The 23,658-nt window shown below is 58.3% G+C and overlaps 1 protein-coding gene across 1 annotated transcript in view; it reads left to right on the top strand.

Annotated features, from left to right (window-relative positions):
- DSCAML1 (DS cell adhesion molecule like 1) overlaps nt 1-23,658 on the top strand; it is a 330,897-nt gene that overhangs the window by 231,408 nt on the left and 75,831 nt on the right. Inside the window, 7 exon segments of the mRNA XM_077777444.1 lie at nt 2,715-2,993; nt 6,614-6,889; nt 8,592-8,888; nt 10,489-10,761; nt 20,033-20,311; nt 20,704-20,823; nt 21,641-21,817. Of these exon segments, the coding sequence (XP_077633570.1) occupies nt 2,715-2,993; nt 6,614-6,889; nt 8,592-8,888; nt 10,489-10,761; nt 20,033-20,311; nt 20,704-20,823; nt 21,641-21,817 (1,701 nt within the window).

Genomic DNA, 23,658 nt, shown 5'->3' on the forward strand with positions numbered 1-23,658 from the left:
CCCGATCCCCCCGGGCCGTCGCCGGTGCACGCCGCAGCATTTTACTTCTGCTCCGAGTAATGAAAGAGGTTTCTTTCCCTCAGAATTTAATTTCACGCCTGAGACTCGTTGATTTATTCCCTCCCCCCGCCCCTTCCTCCACCGCCCCGTCGGCCCCTCCGCTTGTAAATTCTGCGGTGTGCCACGGAATTTGTGTATTTTGCATCAATTAAGTGTCACATTGAGTAATTCTTGCCTGGCACCGGGTTTGTTTATCCCGACCATTTCCCACAGGGTTGTGTGGGGAAGAGGCTGCAGAAGCTGGTGGGGAGGGAGGGCGGGTGCCAAAGAGTAACTGCCAGGCACATCTGCATAGTGGTTTCGCTCAGCCAGGCTCTTTTTTGCCACTGTTGCCTATGACAAGCGTTCAGATGCAGAGGCAACAGTACCAACCCCCCCACCCCCACCCCGGATGAATCGTGGGCTCCAAGACCTAACAGGGCTCGCCCAAGGTCACACACACGGTTTATCTGTGTCCCGGGCACGTCGGTGCCAGACTGTCCTGATCCTCAGCCCGGGCTCCTTCTGGAGAGCAAGGGAAGGTGGGGAGGGAGTAGAGAGTCTTCTAGAAAGCCTCTCTCCCAGAGAGAATTCCGAGCCCAACCTTCCTCCAAGGGAGGGAGATGAGGATGGGGAACACTTGGCATCAGTCAAGGAGGGGCCAGAGGGGCGTCTGCCGCTCTCGCCGTTCACTCTTGAACAAAATGCAGTATTAGGTTATTCCATCCTGGGCCCCGTGTACTCAGCAAGGGTCAGAGAGACTGGCTGGTGATCTTGGCCCTGCAGTGTGATTCTGGGCAGTCGCCGCACCTCTCTGGTCTCAGGGCCCTCCCCTGCCTGGGGTCTCCCAGACTGCTAAGCCAGCTCCACGAGTCTCTGAGCCTTTAAAACTCTGCAAGTTGAAAAATCAGACCACCGGCCCACCCTGTGCCGGAGTGCTCCCCATTCATCCTCCCCCAGACATCCGTGGTTCAACAGCCGGGACCCTGCTCTCTGCAGGCATGGGAGATCCAACAGCGGATCCACACCAGCTCCGGAGGCTCGCAGTCTCCTGCAGAAGACAGATACACGGCCTGGTGCTAACCGCTATAGCAAAGGACCATGGGCGAAGCGGCAACAGGGGTGGCCTCTGGGGAGGGGAATGAGGTGGCTGAGGGCAGGGGTGAGGAAGCCTCCCCTCTTCCACTGATACCTCTCTATACTTTCTGAAGTTCTGCCATGGGCATGTATTACACTTTTTAACTCTTTCACTAAAAAAAAAGGAAAGGTTGGGGCTCCTGGGTGGTTCAGTCGGTTAAGCGTCCGACTTTGGCTCAGGTCATGATCTCACAGTTCATGGGTTTGAGCCCCGCCTCGGACTCTGTGCTGACAGCCAGCTCAGAGCCTGGAGCCTGTTTCAGATTCTGTGTGTCCCTCTCTCTCTGCCCCTCCCCAGCTCGTGCTCTGTCTCTCTCTGTCTCAAAAATAAATAAACGTTAAAAAAGCATTTTTTTAAAAAGAAAGAAGACAAAAAAATTTTTAAAAAAGGAAAGGTTGTTTAAAAATAAAATGAAAAAAAAAAGAAACTCTGTGGGTATGCACTGAGAGCGGCGGGGGAGGGGACATCCAGAAGGGGTGACATTGAAGCTGGTTTATGGAAAATGGGGAGGCGTGGGCCAAGCAGAGGGGGCTGCTGGGCATCGGGGGCGGGGGGAGGGCAGTGCGGTGACACCGCACGCCACCAGTGGAAACCACTGCCATGAGGAGGTGGGTGAGGGCAGGCTAGGCCAGCGACCTGGCTGGGGCTAGACCCTACATCACAGCAGGCCTAACTCGAGATAAGAAGTGTGAGTTGTATCACGTAGGCAGAGGGGAGCCTATGCAGGCTTTATAGCAGCAGGAGGGCCCCCCAGGCAGAAAACTCGGGGAGGCCTTGTAGGGTAAGAAAAAAGCCGGGAGCAGCCAGATCAGCACCCAGAAACGTCGCAGCCATCACACACAGACCCCTGCCAGCCAGGGGCCTGGGGCGTCTGCACTTTAGGGCCACGGGATTGGTGGTCCCTGGTTTCTCTCCGGCTGGGAACGTAAAACAGAGAACCGTTCGGGATGACAGGTGTTGTTTGCAGAAGGCCGAACTTGCGAATCCTTCTGGGCACAGACAGAAGTGCACGGCCCTCTCTGAGTTTGGCCGGATTGCTGGTGGGAGGCGATGGGCCAGGGCAGATTGCTCCCCCATCCCCGAGGGGTGCCCCCAGTCCAGTCTGAGGCCCAGAGCAAGACTTAACGAGAATCGCAAATTCGAAAAGCCCTGATTCTCATGTCGCAGGATATGTATGTACGACAGCGCCTGGGTCTGGGCCGGGCTCCAGGCTCCGTCTCTGTGAACAGAGCTCTCCCCCACACCCTCTCCCTCCCTGCACCCCTCGCTGTTTGCGTTGTTCCATCTGTCTGTCTGTCACTCTAGCCTAGTCTGCCCTCCCCATTCTCTTCCCCCACAAGCCCCTGCTTCCAGTTGTGGTTCTCAGGGCCTCGGTCTGGCCTGAGTAGGAGAGCGTGGGCCCAGGGGTATCAGGGGGTGTTGTCACTGGGCCATGCGGGGGCAGCAGGTGCCTGTTCTGGGGCTCGCCTCCCCATCCCCACCACCAGTTCATCCTGCTCAGGCCCGGCCAGGGCCACTGATGCTCTCTGCCTTCCAGACCCTGCCGAGTCGATCCCCACCATCCTGGACGGCTTCCATTCCCAGGAAGTGTGGGCCGGCCACACCGTGGAGCTGCCCTGCACCGCCTCGGGCTACCCCATCCCCGCCATCCGCTGGCTCAAGGACGGCCGGCCCCTCCCGGCCGACAGCCGCTGGACCAAACGCATCACAGGGCTGACCATCAGTGACCTGCGGACTGAGGACAGCGGCACCTACATTTGTGAGGTCACCAACACCTTTGGCTCAGCCGAGGCCACAGGCACCCTCACAGTCATTGGTGAGTGGGGGGAGCCCCTATTCCAGCCCCAGTAACCTTGGAAAGCGCTGCAGTGTGACAGGGAGGGACCGTACCTGCCTCTGGCCGACCCCAGGGGACGATCCCCTGGTTTGGGGAGGCAGTTTGACATCCCAGGGAACTCCATCCGGGTTTGAAACCAGAAGATCTGCTTTTTGGCTCTGGTATCATTTTTTTTGATGTTTATTTATTTTTGAGATAGAGACAGAGAGACAGAGCATGCGTGGGGGAGGGGCAGAGAGAGACAGAGACAGAAACAGAGACAGAGAGACAGAATCCAAGCAGGCTCCAGGCTCTGCACTGTCAGCACAGGGCCCAACACAGGGCTCAAACTCACGAGCCGTGAGATCATGATCTGTGCTGAAGTCGGATGCTTAATCGACTGAGCCGCCCAGGCGCCCCTGGGTCTGGTATTATCAGATAGTACCCAAACCTGGGCAAATCACATAATGGAGATCACCACCTCAAGTGTCCTCTTCTGTAAAGTGGGATAATGATCTCGACCTTCCTACCTCCTGAGGTCACAAGGGTCAGAAGGGATCCTGAGGGTGACAGTGACGGTAATGAGCTCACAGGGCTTCCTGGCCTGTTGGGAGGTGGGAGGGTCTGACCTAAAGGAAACAGTGCTGATGTTAATCCATAGAGAGGACCTATGCACCCCATCAGAGGCGATGTTCAGAATATTGAGCAATAATTGAGAGGGGCACTGAGCAATCAGATCAGACACAGGCATATATGACCAAGGCAACCTTCCGGGGACCCGCCAGCTGGCCATCAGCTCTGGTCCTGCCTGTTGCTCCCCCGCCCCAGAGCCCCGGGGCTCCAAGGGTCCAGCGAGCCCCTGTGGAGAGTGGGAGGCCTTAGCAGACCCCTGCTGCTGAGCCCCAGGAGGGCAGAGGGGCTGGTGCCAGAGAAAGAACCCCGCCCCCCCATCTCATATGGCCTGGCCTCAGTCTCCCCGTCTGTAAAGTCGAGAGGCACCTTCACGCTCTGGCACCCAGAGGCCGACTCTCTGAGTTGCCTGCTGTCTGGGCCCAGGGAGGGCGTGGGCAGCAGTCTGCCTGGGCTCTGGAGACCCGTGGGGAACCCCACTCCCGCCAAACAACAGCATAGCCCAAGGCCCCGAATGCAGTACCGAATGGCATCGTGAGGGCCTCTCAACCTCGGTGGTGGGAGGAGGCTGTCCGGAGGGGCCCCAGCTCCCATCCTGCAGAGAAGTTCCCTCCATCACAAAGATGGAGCAGGGAAGCCCTCCCGCCCCCTCACCACCCGTCTCAAGGGCATAGAGCTGCAGGCGTGTGGACCCCCGGTGTTCTCCCTGCTGGGCTGGCCTGCTGGGCCTGGTGTCCTGGCGTCCTCAGCCCAGAGGTGAGCCCCGTCACCTCCCCATAGACAAGGGCACCTTGACAGGCGGGTGCGTTTGTTGTCTGCCGTGCTGGGAAGAAGTCCCCCCATGTGAAGGCACGTGAAGCAGGAGGAGCCTCAAGAAACTCGGGTGCGTGATGTACATGCTTAGGTTACAATCCTGAGAGCCCGTTTCGGGGCACAGGGGGTTCCTCGCGGGCTAACGAGCCCCAGACAGCAGGGCAGACAGGCAGAAGGACCAGCGCTGATACCCCACCCTCGCCGAGTACTGTCCCAAAGTATTTAATATGCCCCCCCTTCCCCACCCTCCCCACACACATTCTCTCCTCCCTCTCTCTCTCTCATCTCCCGCTCACATACATGCACACACACACACACACGCGCACACACACACACACGCTGCATTCTGCCCCGGCCTAGGAGGACAGAGCACCCCTGAGTCCTCGGGAAATAGCAAGCCTGACGCTGGGTACTTTTGTGTTCATGCTCCCTCCTCAGGACACGCAGGCAAGCAGAGGCTCACCCACACATCTACACACACGTTCAGGCTGATGGGGAAAGTCCACACGCCTGCTTCTCCGTACACACACACACACACACACACACACACACACACACAGTACCCGTGCGCATCCACAGGTGCATGCCAGCCTCCTCCTTAGCGTGCTCACGTCGAGGCACACGCACCCGGATGTACAAGTGACCGCCCCCAGCCATGTCCATGCCCCGGCTGCCTCGTATATGTAGGTACACCTGACTCCCCTCTGACATTCAGCTCCCCACCTTCCTCCCACACTGGGCTCCACTGGACAACCAGGTTCCAGGGGAAGTGACATAGCTTTTCTCTGTCTTCCATCTCTCTGCCAGGTGTATAGAGAGGAAAGTGTGCTTTTCACACATACACACACACACACACACACACACACACATTCTGCCACCACACCTCCCGCCACGTCCCCAGGTCCTGCAGGGCAGCAAGGTGAAAGCAGCTTGCTGGCAGAGCCCCGGGAGCCCCGGCTGGGGACCGGGACATGTGGGATGCCACCTGCACTTCCCGGGCAGGGCCTCTGGGGGAGAGTGGGGAGCTCAGCGTGAGCAGACTCCTGTGCCCTTTGCACCCCACTGGGCCAGGCCGTAGCCCCCTGTCCTCCAGGCTACCTCACGGGGGTCCTGTATAGGGCTCTCCTGTAGAGAGCCCCAAGCCCACGGGGACCTGGGGAGAGAGGCCAGCCCGGGGCTGGTGGCCGGCCAGCCAGCCAGTAATAGACATGATTCGGGCAGCAGCAGAGATATAAGGTGACAGACACTGCCTTGCTCTCAAGTGCTCACAACTCAGAGGGAGAGACAGACACAGAGAAGTGATTCAAAGACCATGTGCTCAGCGTAGTCATAGCTACAGGGAGGTCCAGAAGAGGGGTCCCTACCCAGCCTGGGATGGGAGTGGTATCCAGGAAGTCTTCCTGGCGAGGTGTCCTGAGCTCAGTGTGAAGGAGGAGTAGGCCTTAGGCAAAGAGGACAAAGAATGCTCTAGGTGGAGGCTCCGGGGCAAGAAATAGCCCAGGATGCACAGACAGGGCACCGCTGTTCTAAAACCGTATAGCTCAGAAGGTGGGGAGGCAGGTTCGCAGGGCCTCGAATGCTGCACAGAGTTGTTGGGCACCATGGCCGTCCCAAGCGCGACAGTGGGCAGCCACAGCACGGAGGACAGATGGGGGACACAGGGACGGGGGAGGGCGGCTGCAGGCTTGGAGCTGGGGGCCGGCAGCAGGGCGGGCGGGTGGAGAGCAGAGTCACCTGGTGCAGGTAAAGGCAGTCAGAGCAGCAGACGGTTAGCAACCGGTTACCTGTATGGGTGTGTGAGGTGGGGCCCGGGGCCTCCCTGGCTTCTGGGCCGGGGGTCAGGGAAGATGGCGAGCCAGCCAATCTCCCGTCCTCCTCATGAGCCGAAGGGAGACCCCCGGCCCCACCCAATGGACACACATCAAAAAAAAATGCAGGTGGTCATAACAAGAGGTGCAGAGACATCTCCCGGCCTGACCCTGCCATTTTACAGACGAGTAAACTGAGGTCTAGGCAGGGAATTCACTCAGCCCGGCCCCCCTCACGAGGAGCCTGGAGACAGAACCAGGGCCTCCCCCAGCCCACCCCCAGCCACACTGCTCCACAGTAAGCCCGTTTTCTTGTCTGTTCCTCCCTGCACCTCTCCCCTCCCCCCCTCCCCTGCTGGCCCGTCCCAGACCCTCTTCACGTGACCCTGACACCAAAGAAGCTGAAGACCGGCATCGGCAGCACGGTCATCCTGTCCTGCGCCCTGCGGGGCTCCCCGGAGTTCACCATCCGCTGGTACCGCAACACCGAGCTGGTGCTGCCGGACGAAGCCGTCTCCATCCGCGGGCTCAGCAACGAGACTCTGCTCATCGCCTCGGCCCAGAAGAGCCATTCGGGGGCCTACCAGTGCTTTGCCACTCGCAAGGCCCAGACCGCGCAGGACTTCGCCATCATCGTGCTGGAGGGTGAGCTGGGGCGGCCAGCCCCGGGCGGGTTCAGGACCCCGGAGCCTGGCCGGGAGGTGCCCTGCCCCAGGCTGCCTCCCTGTCCTTCTGACAGCAGACACCTGTCCGTGTGGGTGCCCGTCTTAGCCGATCCTTCCACGGGCCCTGTGGGGAGATGCCTTTTTTTTTTAACGTTCCCTATTTTACAGTTGGGGAAACCGAGGCTTCATTCATTTGCCCAAGGTCACACAGCTCTGCCGAGAGTCAGAGTTGGGATCTGAACTCAAGTCTCTTAACCACCGTGTCAGATTGCCTCTGCCCTCCAAAGTGACCAGAACCCCACTCTTAAAGGGGTCGCCTTTGGGATCTCAAAGGCTTTCAATCTCACAGACGCCCTGGGACTGCCCACCAGGAGTCGCTGCCTTCGCGGCCCCTCCTCTGCCTTCTTCCCTGAGCCCTCTCTTTCTGGCTATACTCCCCGTTCTCTTGCTGGCCCTTGCTGCCAGCCTTGTGGGTTTTTGAATCCTCTCCATGAGTTAGGCCTCTTCACAGCAGGCTCTGTTTCTTATCACAGACCTGCGTTTTCGCTTGTTTCTGTCTCCCTTTAAACACAACACATTTTCTGAAGGACAGCTGTTGATGGCCAGTTCAGAGCAGGGATAGGGGAAATGAGGCTGGTGGGAAGGGCAGAGAGTGGGGAGGGGGGCAGCCAGAAAGGGAGAGTGCAGGAAAAGAAGCAGAGGAGGGGCCGAGGGCTGTGACCCCTAGTGGGCCGTCCCAGGCTCTGCCAGGCACCAGGCTGTCCCGTGTATTAGATAAAGTCTCCCCCAGCTAGAGGCTGGCAGACTGGATTAACATCGGCATCTTGGTGTGTAATGTGGGTGGGATGTAAAATCCATGCTGCATTTGCCTTGCTTTTTTCTAAATGTTGGTTTTAGTTTTTACTTGTTCAAGTGCATTAACACGTACTTTAATCCTTTACCACAATCCTGGGTGGGGGGCTGGCCACGGTCAGGAATTCCGTGTCCCCTGTCCCATGCAGGATGGTAGGGCAGCAGGGTTAATTGTCCCGTGCAGGGCTATGGGGTTAGCCGAGACTTGAGGTCCGGCCACACACATGCACCAGTGCCTCGGCGCAGCAACTGAGCCTCAGACTTCAGGCTTTTTGCAAACAGGGCCACGCCCCTCCCCCACTCCCGCCTGCTGGAATGAGCGCCGGAATCGGACTCTGTGAGTCCTGCCCAGTCAGGTCCTCGTTCCGCACAGGGTTCCCGAGCCCTGCTGTCCTCACCAACACAGGGAGGGGAGAGGCGGAAAAGGAAAAGGCGACAGGAGCTGACATTTATTGAGCAAGCATCTTTAAGGCAGTAATGCATTTCGACCTCCCAGCCTCAGTGCGAGGAGGGCATAGTGGCTATCCCCGATTATCTCCATCCTCTGCAGACAAGAAGTTGAAGGACTCCGAGAAGTTGCGTGGCTTGCCCAAAGATACAGAGTTCACGAGTGGTTGCGGGAGGGTTCAAATCCAGGAGTCCTAAATCGTGGGGAGGAGTGATGGGCACCTCCCGCATTGTGTGGACAGCACATGAGAGTTCTGTCCTAATCATTATCATGAGCATTCGCTTTGCCTCCTGCCCTGCGGCCGGAGTGGGGTGGCCTGGCTGGGTGGTTTCTCTGTGGCTCCATGATCCTAAGGGGGGGGGGGGTGCCTCCCTCCCTCCAGATGGCACGCCCCGCATCATCTCGTCCTTCAGCGAGAAGGTGGTCAACCCCGGGGAGCAATTCTCGCTGGTGTGTGCGGCGAAGGGCGCCCCGCCCCCCACCGTCACCTGGGCCCTGGACGACGAGCCTATCGCGCGGGACGGCAGCCACCGCACTAACCAGTACACCATGTCCGACGGCACCACCATCAGCCACATGAACGTCACGGGCCCCCAGATCCGCGACGGGGGCGTGTACCGGTGCACGGCGCGGAACTCGGTGGGCAGTGCTGAATATCAGGCGCGAATAAACGTAAGAGGTGCCTGTCTACATTTAAATATCAGAATAGGCTTTTGAGTTCCTTTGCCATCTCTGTGGTTACCATCATTCTTGTGGTGATTCGTACTTATTATTAACTGTCGTTTTGATTTTAGGAGAGGCCTCTCTCCTCGCTTTCTCCCCCTTTCCCTGCCCTCCGCAACCCCGTCATCCTTTCTTCTGTGTGTGCGTGTATGTGTCTGGTACAGTTCACCCCCCGCCTTTGCATTCTCGTCCCCTCCTCCTCCCTCTTCTCCTCTTCCAGTGTGACCTGCCCCCGACCGCACCCCCATCGAAACTCCCGGGTCCCAGGGGCTTGTAAGGACAAGGACAGGGATGGGAGGGGCCAGGCTTGGCCTTTGATGGGGGTGTCCATCAGAGCTGTGCTCCCCGCGTCCCCCCGCGGAGCCACCCCTCGAATGCCGCAGGAGGCGTAAGCAGCCAGGAGCAGGCACGCTACCTTCCCCCAGGGTGCCATCCCCTCTTCCCACCGAGTCCACGCCATCCAGAGCGGGAGGCTCAGGCTGGGCGGGGGACCCCGTGGCAGGCACCGCCGGGAGTGGGGGAGGCAGTCCTCAGATGAGCACCCCCGTATCTCAGCTCTCCCAGCTGGGAAGAGCTGTGGTGAGAAGAGACCCCGTGGAAGCTCTTTACAGCCCTGGGGGGTCAGCCAGTCTTCACGCGGCCCCTCCATGGGGGATCCTAACCCCAGGGCGGAGGAGGGGGAGGAGGGAATGGGCACCGGTGGCTGCTGTGGGGGCAGGAAGGGGAGGGAGGGTTCACATTAACTCACCTGCAGCAGGTCTCCAACCCCACGTGGGGGAGGCAGCTCCCATTGACCACCCTCCTGCCTTCTTCACATCGGAAGGCTCAGAGCTACAGGGTCCTGGGATGCCCGAGTCCAGTCCCTCATCTTCTCGGGAGGAACCCGAAGCCTGGAGTTTCTTGTACCCACTCCGGCACCGACCCTGCCTGGTGGCTCCTGAGCCCCCTTCGCCACTCCCACATTGCCACCTGCCTAGCAACCCAGCTGAAGATACCCCCCTCCCCACAGTCAGTGTGATCAGAGCCCCTCGTTTAGGGCCCCTTCTCAGGGACCCACAACACACACTCAACCTGTTTGGAAAAAATCATCAGCTCATGCAATGAAGACCTTCCTACTGTCCTTTAACTGTATAACGTATACAGGACCCTTTTTGGTACCAGGCCATGATGAGCAGCCAAATCTCCATATGTCCACTGTAGCCCCCACATCTGAACCTCCTTGTAAATGAGGACCTGTCTTCCCAAATCCCAGTTGCTTCTTGCTGAGGGCTCACTTGGCCCACACACCGCGTCCCATGAGAGGGGTAGACTCCAGTCCCAGGCACGAAGGGAGCATGTCTGTGCCCACCTGAAGCTAGTGACGGGGTCCTGGAGGGACCACGGCTGCCCCTGGCTCAGCCTCTGCCTTGAGCCTTGCAGTAAAGGCTTCCCTCTCCCCCCAGTGGCTTTCCATCCCCGGATAGTTTCAGAGCCAAGCCACCGAGAAGAGAGTCGCAGGGCAGCCTCCGGCCGTCCCTGGCTAACCACGCCGCCTGTCCCTCCTGACTCCTGCCCAGGCCCCCCCAGCATCCGGGCGATGAAGAACATCACAGCCGTTGCCGGGCGGGACACGCTCATCAACTGCAGGGTCATTGGCTACCCTTACTACTCCATCAAGTGGTATAAGGATGCCCTGCTGCTCCCGGACAACCACCGCCAGGTGGTCTTCGAGAACGGGACGCTGAAGCTGACCGACGTGCAGAAGGGCATGGACGAGGGCGAGTACCTGTGCAGCGTTCTCATCCAGCCCCAGCTGTCCATCAGCCAGAGTGTCCACGTGGCCGTCAAAGGTAGGCCCCTCCCCAGAACCGGAGCCCCCCGCTGGCCACCCAGGACTGTGGGTCTCTCCTTAGCCGAGTGCTCAGGCGGTCCGGAGTGAGTGGAAGCTGGAGGAGAGAGTCCGGACCGGGTGTTTGGGAGAAAGAGGGCAGGGTGGAAGATGGGAGGGAGACGGAGGTCATGAGCACCTGAGCATATGGGATCCCTCCATGGGCTGCAGGTCACTGCGGGTCTCAGCCATGAGGCATGGAGGGCGGGGGGCCAGTGACACACAGAGAGGGGCCAGGTCGCCTTCTGGACGAGAGGCCCTCGCCAGAGATGGTGGACGGTGGGGAGCCACGTGACATCAGCAGGGAGCCACCAAGAACTCAGACCCACAAGAGGGGGTGAGAGGCAGGAGCCAGGAGAGCCGAAGCAGCAGGAGGCTGGGTGGAGGGAACACAGAGGGGTACCCTGACTTCCTTCCGGGCACAGCCTGGCCAGCTCAGGCTGCTTTTACGGGATTGGCCAGGACCACCTCCCAGCTGCTATCACGGCTGGAGGCCTACAAAGCACTGCCTGGACTTAAATCACCTCCTCCGGCCCAGGCCCTTCTTGCCCACTTGGTTGGGGTGTGTTTTGTGCAAGGGAACTCACACAGTGCCCGGTACCCGGTAGCCATGCAGTAAATGCCTGTGGATCAAATGAACAAACGAGAGAACCGAACCAAGGACATGCAGGAATGTGTGCGTAACTGAGGCATGTCCCCTTGGCTCTGGGGCCGTGTGTGATGGAAGCGCCCTCCCCGATACGTTCTTTGGAAGCGCCCTCCCCGATACGTTCTTTGGAAGCCCCAGGCCTGGAGGGAGACTTTCTGGGCAGCAAGGGGGAGCAGAATAGGCTAGTGGGGCCTGCCAGGCCTGGCTGCGGAAGCGTCCAGAAAAGCCAGGCAGCTAGCTGGGCTGGGAAGTCATGGAGTCGGTGATGGGTGGAAATGGTTAAGGGTCAAGGTGGGTGCAAGCACCGGGAGAGCCTGAGGCTCCCAGAGCAAGGAGATGTCAGCCTGGGGGGCTCCATGAGGGAGGCGGGAGGGCTGTGGTCTCCAGCCACCACTGGGTTTCCAGCACCAGATGGCAGTCACTGTCATAGTGAGACAGGGATCACGGTGGCGGGCCCCCCATCCCCCAGCCACTGTGGCGGGATGCTCCCCGCGCTCTGCTCCACTTAACCCCCACACTGCCTACGTGTCTAAGGCAGGTACCACTTTATCCCCAACTTCCAAGGCAGAAAAGGCTGTGATGCGCCAAGAAGGACGTCAGTTGTCATCTGGAGGCAGAATTTGTCCCAGGCCTGTGTAACTGCAGGCCCTGGGCTCTAACGCAGAGCTGAGGGGAGGGCGGCGCAGAAGAGGAAGGATTCACCCCAGGAGCCTCAGGAATAAAGAAAGAGGCCTTCTGGGACCCTAAGAGGGAGTCAGAAAGAGAGAGGAGGTCCCTGAGAGTGCTGAGAGCCCCCCGTCACCTGGGCATCTGTGTCACCCCAAGGCAGCAAGGAAGGGAGACCCCTCCCCGTGTCCCACGAGGGACACATGAACCAGCAGAGGAAAGCTGGCCTGGGCCCCAGGACCCCTTGGCAGGAAGAAACGGCATGGGGGTCCCGGCTTACGGAGGGGCCCTGGCACAGGGGAAGGCCGCAGTGGGCGCTAGGCTTCTGAAGCAAGGTCGAATAATGGCTTTGTCAACAGGAAGAGGGAAGTCTGGGCGAAAGAAGAATTTGGGGAGACAGACACGTTAGGTTGTGACCCCTCCCAGCCTGCGGCGATGACGGCCGATCCGGGTGGAAGTGGCTGGCAGAGAGCCAGAAAACTGGACGGTAGCAGCAAAGGGCGAGGTCCATACCTCTCTCCCTTGCTCCTTGTCCCTGGGGCTCCTGCTCGTCAACGCACAGGGACCGTGTCACATACGTTCTTGTGCACCCCCCTCCTGTCACACTGCCAGCTGGTGAGCGTTTCTTTTGCTGGGAAGCCTCACTTTGTGCCCCTGGAGCTGTGGGGCTGTGGCCAGTTCAGGCTGGGGAGGGGACAGGAGACCCTGACAGCATCAGCCTCCCGCCTCTCTGCCTCCCACCGCCACACCCCCGCTAGACTGAGGGGCACCCCAGCCCCTCCGCAGCCTAATCCCTCTGCCCTGCCTGGGGCCTCGTGCTGGCAGGAGCCTCACTGCCCCCCCGTCACCCTGCCAGGCCACCTCCCCAGCTTGGTGGCCGCAGAATACAGCACAGCCTGCCTACCCCCTCCTGGCATCACAGGCCGCCGTATCCATTTCCGTTACACGCAGTGAACCGAGAGTTTACATTGTAAACATCACATATTAAAACATCTAACCTTTGCTCCATTCCCTTCACCCGCCCGCACCAATGAGCATTTGGCCGAGTTTGTTGGCTTAAAAAAAAAAAAAAAAAAATAACAGGGCTCCAACGAGCCGTGGAGTACGGCGAGCATCCTGAAAGCTGCTTGTGCTCATCAATTATTCAGCCCCATTCAGGGAGCGATCAGTCCTAATGAATTGAATCTGATGCATTCTGTCTCAGCGACTCTCTGGGCCTGTTGTGATTGTGCTGAGCGACAAGAAGAGAGGGTGTGTATGTGTGTGTGTGTGTATGTGTGTGTGTGTGTGTGTGTGTGTGTGAGAGAGAGTGGTGCTGGAGGGCAGAGCCCATGCACCAGGCACGTGTGTCTCCCACACCCAGCACAAAGCCTGGCATTCATCAAACAGGGCATGTGTGTGTACAGAGTAGAGACACATGTGCATACACTCCCTCTTGCCCGCCCTCACCGTCTGAAAACCAGCCCTGGGAGGGGTGTGTCGTCACTTGTTTTCTCTGCAGACCAAGAAGCAGCTTTTGTGTGAGGGGCTGCAGGACCCCAGGCCCCTGTCCCTCCGAAGGCTCAGGCCCTTCACCCTCCCAGCCCCTGGCTCCCTCTCCCCACCTCATTAGAATGCACTTTTGCAGAAGAACCCATCAGAGCTGATTATGAGCACACTGCTTGATTAGCTGATGTGCTGTTCTAAGAGCTACTTGAGGAGGAGGGGGGGGGCGGTAGCCCTGGGCGTGGAACTGCATGTGACTCCGGGCCAGGAGGGACAGGCCCAGAGGTGGCACTCCGCCCACCGCTGCTACCTGGCTGGGATACGCATCCCGCTCAGAGGATCAGAGCAGAGATCGGAGTGTAGAAAAGGGCAAGGCAGAGGTGGGACAGGACACTGGACGGGAAGGAGGGGGGGGGGGTGTCGAGCGGAAGCCCCTCCCCCTTCCCACCCCCCTGGCTCTGTACGGGGCCGTGGGCTTGCAGGCAGGAAGGGACAAAAACCCACACTGCTCCATGAGCTGGAGAAGCAACTGCTGACTTCATTCCTCCTGGGACTGCTTGTCTTCTGATGAATTTTTCCACACTGAGCTGAGAGCAGAACATGCCAGACATGCGTGCACACACACGTACCAGGATCTTTGTGCATGTGTGTGCACACGTGTACTCATTGGCGCATACTATATGCATGTCCATGCCACAAATATACACATAGGTTAATATACACTAACTTGCCTACCCTTGCACGCGCACCACACACACACACGCACACACACATATGCTGGCAGTCACATGGGCACAAATGTTTNCACACTAACTTGCCTACCCTTGCACGCGCACCACACACACACACACACGCACACACACATATGCTGGCAGTCACATGGGCACAAATGTTTGCTCTGCCCCTGCCCTCCTGTAAGGCATCATTCCTGAGTCATGAAAGGTGGCTGCAGGTAGAACCATGGGAAATATTGCCCGAGTCTGCCTGCTGTGGTCCAGCAAGGTGGGAGGGCCGAGGGGAGAGGTTGTGGATTCTGGGCGTGTGATGCTGACGGGCACAGGAGAGCAGAACCGCAGGGAAGGCGAGCTCTCGTCTCTGGGCATCCAGAGACACCCTTGCAGGACGTAAAAGGAGGGCACACAGACCCAACCTAGATTTGATGTCTTTAGGGCCCCCTGTAGCTGAAAAATAATGTAGCATAAAACGTCTCCGGGCTCGCGGGCTGAACGCTTAATTAACTAAGAAGGCAGGCTGCAGCCAGGGCTCCTTGGCTCTGACCCAGTGACAGGACGTCTCCGTCCCCACATCTGAGCCTCTGAGGGCCTTTGAGCCAAAATAAGGGCAATAAGGGGCTTTCTGCCCACTCTAAGTAAGGCCAGGGCTGGGAGATAGGTCCCTATGGAGAGCAGACAGAAAAGGACACACACATGCTCTCATTCCCAAATGCCCGTGCTCCCCACCCGCGCTCAGTCTTCCCAGTGCTTCCCATTGCTCTGACCAGTGCCTGCCATGTGTTGGAGACTTTGGAAGGGGGCCCCTTCTGCCTTAGTGAATGGGTTGGGGGTTTCTGTGATCATAAGAAAGAGCCAGTCACCTAGCCACATGCCTGCTCTCAGCAGAGGCGGAGGTTTGGAAGGAACCCACCAGAATCCACGGGAAGGGGACAGGACAGGTTCCATAGGGGCAGATAGCCCAGTGGTACTTGGGAGAAGGGGGCTTCGAGAAAGCTGCTGCCACTGGCCCTCTCCTCAGCAGAGGGGCCCTGGCACATTGGAGCAAGCGTCCTCTTCATTGGACAGAGCTCACGATGACGACCCTGGTCAGGGTGATATGAACACAGCGATACTCAAGACAGACAAAAATCTTGCCCTCGGAGAGCTTCCATTCTGCTGGGCAAATGGAAGATGCATAACATATGTAAGAGGTGCCCCATGTCAAATAGGGAGCACAGACGAGAGTGCCCCAGGGAGGAGGGAATGGTTTGCGATCTTAAATAGGGTGGTCAGGGAAGGCCTTCCCGAGAAGAGAGGCTTGTGGGAAAAAGACAATGGAAGTGAAGTTATTACTATTCCTAAAATATAGAGGCTTTAGAGATTACTTGGTCCAGCTCCTCCATTTTTCAGACGAGGAAACTGAGACCCAGGGGCAGAGGCAGGGGTGCGGTGGGGAAGCTACTGCCACCTCCAGTTGCTTGCACAGAAAGCCAAGTCTGGCCCCCAGCCGCTAGGCATGGCTCCCTCCCCATCTCCAGGTGCACAGGCAGCCGGGCAGCCGCCCCCACTCTCCCCAGTGCCTGCTCTCTGCCGAACAAGGCCCAGTAAATAGGAAGACTCGGTCTCAAAGACAGATGATGAGAGACGCCAGAAAGCGTTTGTGGTCTGGGCCAGTGGTCAGCACACCCTTGTCTTTGCAGCACTCTCAAGCAGGTAGCCGTAAAGGCTCTATGGTGGCCCAACACCTCCTGGACCTGCCGTGACCCCAGCCACTCTGCCCTCTGGCCTCTTCGCCATGGCGCCTTGCTCCGGCCCTGCCTCTCTCAGAGCAGAGTCGCCCTCTCACCAGAGATGCGTAGGGCCGGAGCAGGGCTTCCGGAGATGGGACCGTGGGATACAAGGTGTCTGTGCCGCCTACACTCAGGCTGGGTGCTGGGGGTATGCTGCGGCTCAGGGCCAGGAGGGGGGCCCTCGCGCAGTCAACTCTCAAGAGGACTCCAGCCGTTGCTGTCATGGAGGTGGGCACAGCCCCCTGCCGCTGAGGCTTGCTTTCCCAGAGGCAGCAAATGGACACCCACACATTCAGTTAGCTCATGTGCACCTCTGAGCACTGAGGAAGACACTACTGAGTCACAGGGCGGAAAGCGGCCCCACATCATGGCAGCTGCCCATGTACCCGCCTTAGCAGGGCCCCCCCCACACTACTTCTCAGAGCCTCTCACTCACAGGGCCTCTCCTGGTGGTCAGCGAGGCTGTGAAGGAGCCAGGATCCCTAGACTTTCTTCTTCCTGCTGCTGCGCCCACAGCTGTGGGGGCTATCGGAGCAGCTGCCTGGAGCCAAGAAATTCTGTGAGCAGCTCTAACCTCTAGCACTTCCCCCAAAGGGTCCTACGGGGACACTTATCAACCACAGCCTCACACCTGCCCTGTCGGCCTCTCAATAACTGTCCACATTGTTCCTAAAGGCCACAAGGGAAAGACAGCCCCTGGGTGGCCTCTGCCTCACGGCTCAGCCTTTCCCCCTTTCTCACCCCACGTCCGTTTGACGGCAGATGTGTCCTTTAACTCTGTCCAAACGCCACCTCTTCCGTGAGGCTGCGGTCACTCAGGCAGGTGATACGACTCGCTGCTCGGAGTTCAGCATCTGTGTATTCAGGTGGTGCTTGTCCAATAATCACTGAGGGACCTCGCTTGCCTCCCTTAGCAAATGATGAGCTCCTGAGGGTTCTATCTGTATTTGAAGCATGTTTCTACTTCCTCCAGCCCACACAGAGCATAATAATGCCTTCACAGAGTAGGCATTTCATAAATATTAGATGAATTAGTTAATTAATGAATTAACCTGCCTTAGTAACTTGTTCCATTATCCAAATCTCTTCTTACCGAGGGAGACAGTCTTCCCCTTGCTTGAGCTAAACCTCCCTGCCTGATTTCAATCTCTTGCTCTCCACTTGCTCTGTTCTCAGTGGAAAGGTAGCACTTGACCGTCTATCCCCAGGGCACAGTCCTTCAGACTGGACAACCCCTCGGCCCTCTCCCCCCTCGGCGGAACCTCCCAGCTCCTTGCTTTGCCCACACATCCTCCTCTGCAGCCCATCACCGCAGCTGGTCTCCCCTCGGTCGTGTTCATGTGTGCACAGGAGCCGGTCTGGGGCTACGATAGCTAGGGCCCGACCCCCAGGAAGACCCCCAAGGAACAAGCTCGTGGCTCCAAAACCCCATAGCATAAATACAGCCTCTTGAGGAATAGCACAGAATCCCCCTCTTTTTCTGCATGGACCCCTATCCTGAGCACCCCCTGCCCAGTTAAACTTCTAAGATCAACCCAAGAAATAATATCCGAACATATGTTTGTTCGTTTCCCCACCTGACAGGCATTTATTGGGCCCCTGCAATCTTCCAGGTGAATCAGTCCTAGTTACTGCCCTAAAGCAGCTCCCAGACCCCCAGGGAAGGTGGTAGTGCAAACCACCACCCCAGTGCCACGTGACAGGTGGCATGATGAAGGTGTGCACCAGGTGCTGCGGGCACTGGCTTTGGGCCTCTGTGGGAAGGACTGGGTCAGAACTGGTTCTGTTTGGCCTGTGGGAACAAACTGGAAGCAGATCATGGTCTCTGCAACAATTCCATCCAAAAAATCCCAGGAGGCCAGGAGCCTTGGTCTGATCTAGGCACCCACACAAACCAGGGGCTAGAGCGGCGGAGATCGGCGGAGCCCGACAGAGAGACCTGTGGGAAATCTCAGCAGTGGGCATTGGGTCGTTACCAGGATCAGGGTTCCAGAGAAATCTATGTGGAGATACCCCAGGCCCAGGAAACTACCCAGAATACTGATGTGAGGCCCCAACCCAGGGAACAGGCAACCAAAGACTGGGATGGGGAGATCCAGACAATGGCCAAAGCCCCGGAAAACCTGGCTGGACTTTGGACTTGGATGTGGGCCCTTGGTGGCGCACGCATGGTGGGAAGTAAGGACAAATGCCCAGCTGTGTTCACCCAGGCCCGAGCTGAGGGTGGGAGCGGTGGGAGGTCATGGGGCACTGATGGAGCCCCTGTGGCCGGTGAAGGGTAAGGCGGGAGATGACATTGGGAAGGTCCAGTTAAGTGCCCTGCCAAAGGGTACGACTCTAATCCCATAGGTCATGAGGGCAATATCCCTCCTAAATGTCACTTCCTCTGGACCTAGGCTCTTGATCAAGAACTTTCCAAGGGATCCAAAGAGCCGTCCAGGGTTATTCTATGCCCACACCAGGAGCTCCCTACCAAACCCTGAAAATGTTTAGGGTGCCGGGAGGGCCTCGGGCATGCATAGGAAGCTACCCCTCCTTCCCACCCCCCAGGGCTCGCCCCTGCTGGTGGCCACGGTGAGTGGGCCTAGGGTGGAGGACACGCTTCCCGGGGAGGTGGGGCTGGTGCCTGGGAGAAGGCCAGAGGACTGTGGACAGCCTTGTAATTTAATTATTTGACTGCAGAAAGGAGATCTCATCTACTGGGTGCTCATCCTTGTTAAGCTAATTGTCTGTCTCCTTCTCTCCCTTCTCCCCCCACGTGCTGGGGAAGTCACTGTGGCCTAATTGAGTTATCATAAAGATAATGGCTGATGCTGTAGCCAGAGCTGAGAAAGGAGGACCCCTCTCTCAGCGGCTCAGGCTCCAGACAGGACCCACGGGGGCAAGATGTGGGTGGTGGGGCGGGCTGGGTCTCAGGGGGAGGGAGGGAGAGGGGGGCTGTGTGGATGCCGCTCGCCAGAACGAACAGCAAACTGCTTGCCTCACGAATGACAGCCTCTCTCTCTGCTCCTCCCTGCCACCCAAGGGGAGCTCACAGATGAGACAAAGGAGTCATTGGGCTGGGCACGTCTGGGGCTTTCTCAGAGAGGCACCCAGGCAGCATAAGGGAGAGAGCTTGGACTCTGAGAGCAGACAGACCGGTCCCAAATCCCAAGGTCACCTCTTAGGAATGGGATGACCTAGGGCACATTACCTCTCCATTCTGAGCCTCAGTTCTCTCATCTGTAAACTGGAGATGGTTAAGCCCACGTCACGTTACCGGTGGGAGGATTCTGTGAGAGGTTGAGTGTCAAGCAAATGAAACAACCCATGATGAGAGCTTCCCCTCACCTGTGCTAACACCCAATGACTACGGACAGGGCTGGCGCTGGTGACGGCAGCTCGGCTGGAGAAGAGCAGCCGACAGCACCCTGGGTTTAGATGCACAGCGTGGGGCATGCGCAGGGGACAGTCTCAGAACCCGCTTTTCTCCACCCCCAACATTTGGGTCACAGCATCCCTTGAATCCCAGGCCCCCAGAGACCTGATGCATCCTTGGGATGAGAAAGTGACACGGGGCCATTGAGGAGCAGCGGGGAAGTCAGGGTGAAAGCCGACCAGTGTCCGCAGGCAGACTGATGGGAATCAAGAGGCACATGAATCATCACCAAATTCCCGGGGCAAATCCAAAGATCAGGATTAAATCATGCAGGCTAGCCAGTGCCCTAAACAGAGACAGTGGCCCCAGGCCTAGGTGGGCAAGGGGATTGGCACCAAGGGACAGCAGAACCCCAAGAGACTCTGTGTGTAGAGAACAAGGCCCGGGTGGCCCTGGGAACGTTGGTCACAGCCCCAGGGTCAGGAGGAGAAGGAGGTGGGGCAGGGAGGCAGTGCTGCTGGCCAGGCTGGGGCGAGGATTGCTGACAGCAACACTCCCCCTTGCCTTCCCAGTGCCCCCTCTAATCCAGCCCTTCGAGTTCCCACCTGCCTCCATCGGCCAGCTGCTCTACATCCCCTGCGTGGTGTCCTCGGGGGACATGCCCATCCGCATCACCTGGAGGAAGGACGGACAGGTGATCATCTCAGGCTCGGGCGTGACCATCGAGAGCAAGGAGTTCATGAGCTCCCTGCAGATCTCCAGCGTCTCCCTCAAGCACAATGGCAACTACACGTGTATCGCCAGCAATGCGGCGGCCACCGTGAGCCGGGAGCGCCAGCTCATCGTGCGTGGTGAGCGGAGCGGCCGGTGGCGAGGGGGGACGGGCCAGCTCTCTCTGCTGCTGACAGTCTCTCTAGATTCGAGGCCAAGGGACCATTGGCTCCACTGGGAAGCCTTAGACATCAGGAAGTTCAAGTCTCTTGCTTTCTGGGCCAGGACATAGAGGTCCTGGGAGGGGAAGACCCTTGGTCAGCTAGTCATTAACAGGGGCAGAGCTGGGGACTGGAGACTGGGAACTCCCAGTGCTCAGCCAAAGCCCTCTGCATCTTGGGCTTCAGAGCCACCCGCTACCAGCTTGGTAATGGTCCAGATGGGGCTGGCACAGGATGGAAGGTACCCAGTGCTCTGGAAGACCTGTTAGAGACAGATGATCTGTTTCTCCCCACCTCCCCTCTCTCTGCAGTGCCCCCTCGATTTGTGGTGCAGCCTAACAACCAGGACGGCATCTATGGCAAAGCCGGTGTGCTCAACTGCTCCGTGGATGGCTACCCCCCGCCCAAGGTCATGTGGAAGCACGCCAAGGGTGAGCGCCTGGCCAGCCAGCATCTCTGAGCACGGTCAGGGAGTGGGGAGAAGGGACTTGGGCCTGTTTCCTACACACAACTCCTAGCCTTGGTGGGGAGGGGTGGGGGGAGTTGGCTTCTGAGCTTTAATGGGACCCCAGGCTATACTTGCTCTGGGGATTATCCTCAGCCACCCCTAGGGGTCTGCAGACCAGGAACTCCAAATTTCCTCTTGTCCCCACAGATTGATCTCTCCCCTCCCTGCTCCAGCCCTAGAACTCCATGCTTGTCTGCTTTCCCCAGCCCTCTTCACCCTGCCCTGGGGACCCAGAACCTCCTTGGCCCCTGCTTGTTACCAGTCAACCTATTTCTGGGATTATGGTCCTTCTTGGACCTCAACATCATCCCAGGGATACATTTAGTATCTAAGTCCTATCCCAACCTCTTGTTGTAGACCATGCCCATCACTGATACTGGGGGGATAGGGAGGGGGTCCACAAAGCCCCCCCGAAGGACAGCTGGCCTCTTCCCCGAGCCTGGCTATCCAAGACCAGGCACCTGCCACTTGAGGGCTCCATCTTCCCATTGCCTGTGGCCAAGTGGCCTGAAGACAACTCTTCCTCTCCAAGCACAGCCCCGAAGCTCACTGCCAAGGTGGGCATTGAACTGAGGCCCCCAAGTCCATCTCCTTACCTGAGAGCTAGGGCAGCACCAGGCCTCTGTGAGGCTCTTCCTGTCGCCCAGAGGGTGCTACAAAATAGCCCTAGGTCAGCAAGAGAAGGATATCAGGGTATCCCTTGGGTCCAACCCAGCCCCCTGACAGCCACCTCCTTCTAGGGAGTGGGAGCCCGCAGCAGTACCACCCAGTGCCCCTCACCGGCCGCACCCAGATCCTGGCCAACAGCTCGCTGCTGATCCGCCATGTCCTAGAGGAAGACATGGGCTACTACCTCTGCCAGGCCAGCAACGGCGTGGGCACCGACATCAGCAAGTCCATGTTCCTCACCGTCAAGAGTGAGTCCTGCCCGCACGCGGCCCTCCCAGCCCTCCGACCCCAATCCAGGGCCCGTCTCCACACTCACCCTGCCTCCCCGCCCAGCTGCCACTCTTCCATCTGTGAGCAGGAGGCAGGGGTTGGGGGAAGAGGGGAGGGGACGCTCCTGGTCAGAGGTGCACCCGGGACCCTCGGGTGGGGCATTGAGACCCCCGCTCATCTAAAGCAGAGGCCTCTCCCCGAACAGCCCCAGCTCACCCCACCGCGGCCGTGGTAGGCAGTGGGTAGGCAGTGGTGGTAGGTGGTAAGCAGTCGTGATAAGCTCCTGGTTTGCCGAACCCGAGTATCAGGTCACGTTCTGTTCACTTGGCTCTGTGGGTTGGCAATTCCAACAGCACCATCCAACAAACGCTTATTTCTGTTACTTAATATGTGCCTGCTGTGTGTAATGTGGCTGTGGCTTACAAAGGAGGATGCCTCATACACAGTGTAGGGCAAAGGCCTGTGGGCAGAAAACCTTGGACTCCAAGTCCTATCAGATGAGCCTTGTGACCTTGGCCAAGTCGCCTCCCCTGTCTAGGCTCCAGCTTCTTCCCTGTGCCCCAGGTTTATTTCCAGCCCACGCACCCCACTACGCTGCTTGAATCACACAGGAACTGATCACAGAAAGGGGAAGATATCTGGGGAAAGCTGAAACAGCAACCAAACTCATTTGTCAGTGCTCTGTCTATGGCTTCTAAATCCCCGGACATACAGAGCTGGCCTCATGGGTCTCGGAAGCCCAGAATATTCCTGAGTTCTGTTAAGTCACACAGACATTCCTACCAGAGGAGCCTATCTCTTTATACTCTTAGGGGTCTGCATAATGGGCCCCCATGAACCGTATCATAGGAGCAGTGTCCATCTGGCTCTGGGTCAGGAAATAGACCGTGGGTCATGAAGGACAGTGATAGGAGCCTGTGCTGTACCACCAGACCAAAGCCAAGTGTGAATCTGGGCGCCACATTGTAATTATTGTGACCTTGACACATTTGCCTGGCCTCCCCATACCTCGTTTTCCTGGTCGAGAAAATGAAAACCACTACAGTACCTTGACCCGTTATGTTCCCCGTCAAGAGCGAGTCCGATGATGTGTGTAAAGCAGCCAGTACGGTGGCTGGCCCCCCAGCAAGCTGTGGAAGGCTTCCCCGCGCTGCTATTCATACAAACAGTCCCTGCGGGGTAGGTGTGGGGGCGACTGCCCGTGTGGGGTCCCTTGGCCGAGGATCAGAGCTTCTTTATCGCTTGCCAGAGCCCGTGTGCGGCTCAGCACAAGACAGGGAAGCCCCGCGATCGATGCTCAGGGAGCTCCGGGCGCCGGGATCCCCACCCTGGGGAGCCGCTTCCCTCACACTATCAAAAAGCACTTTGTCCTTAATAAAACCAGGCGATCAATCTACATCCCTCAGCTGGGGAGGACTTTGCTAATTCTGCCTGCATGAGGTGAGAGGAATAGCAGCCTCCTTCTGGAACCGTCCTTGGTATTTGATCCTTATCTCCCCACTGTCAGCGGCAGAGATGAACCCAAACCCTTAGGCTTTTTTTTCCCTTTTGGCGCTTTGCTTTTTTTTTTTTTCCCTAAACAAGGGGATTCCATCAGACCAGCCTGGCTGTGGCTTTGTGGCGTGTGGTTTGTGGGACGAGGGGGACCTGGGGGATGGGGGATGCGGCAGTCAAGAGGCAGGCTGTGCGAGGAGACTCGGTTCACGTCAGGCTGTCCCTGATGTCCTGGGGGGACCCTGGGCAAGTCACCTCGTCTTCCGTGGCCTGCATTTCTTTCCACGCCGTCCGCGTCGCACAACCCAGGAAGCAGCTATGTAGC

This window comes from Crocuta crocuta, unplaced genomic scaffold (genome assembly GCF_008692635.1).
Source record: "Crocuta crocuta isolate KB4526 unplaced genomic scaffold, BGI_CrCroc_1.0 scaffold271, whole genome shotgun sequence".
In the NCBI taxonomy this organism is placed as follows: domain Eukaryota; kingdom Metazoa; phylum Chordata; class Mammalia; order Carnivora; family Hyaenidae; genus Crocuta; species Crocuta crocuta.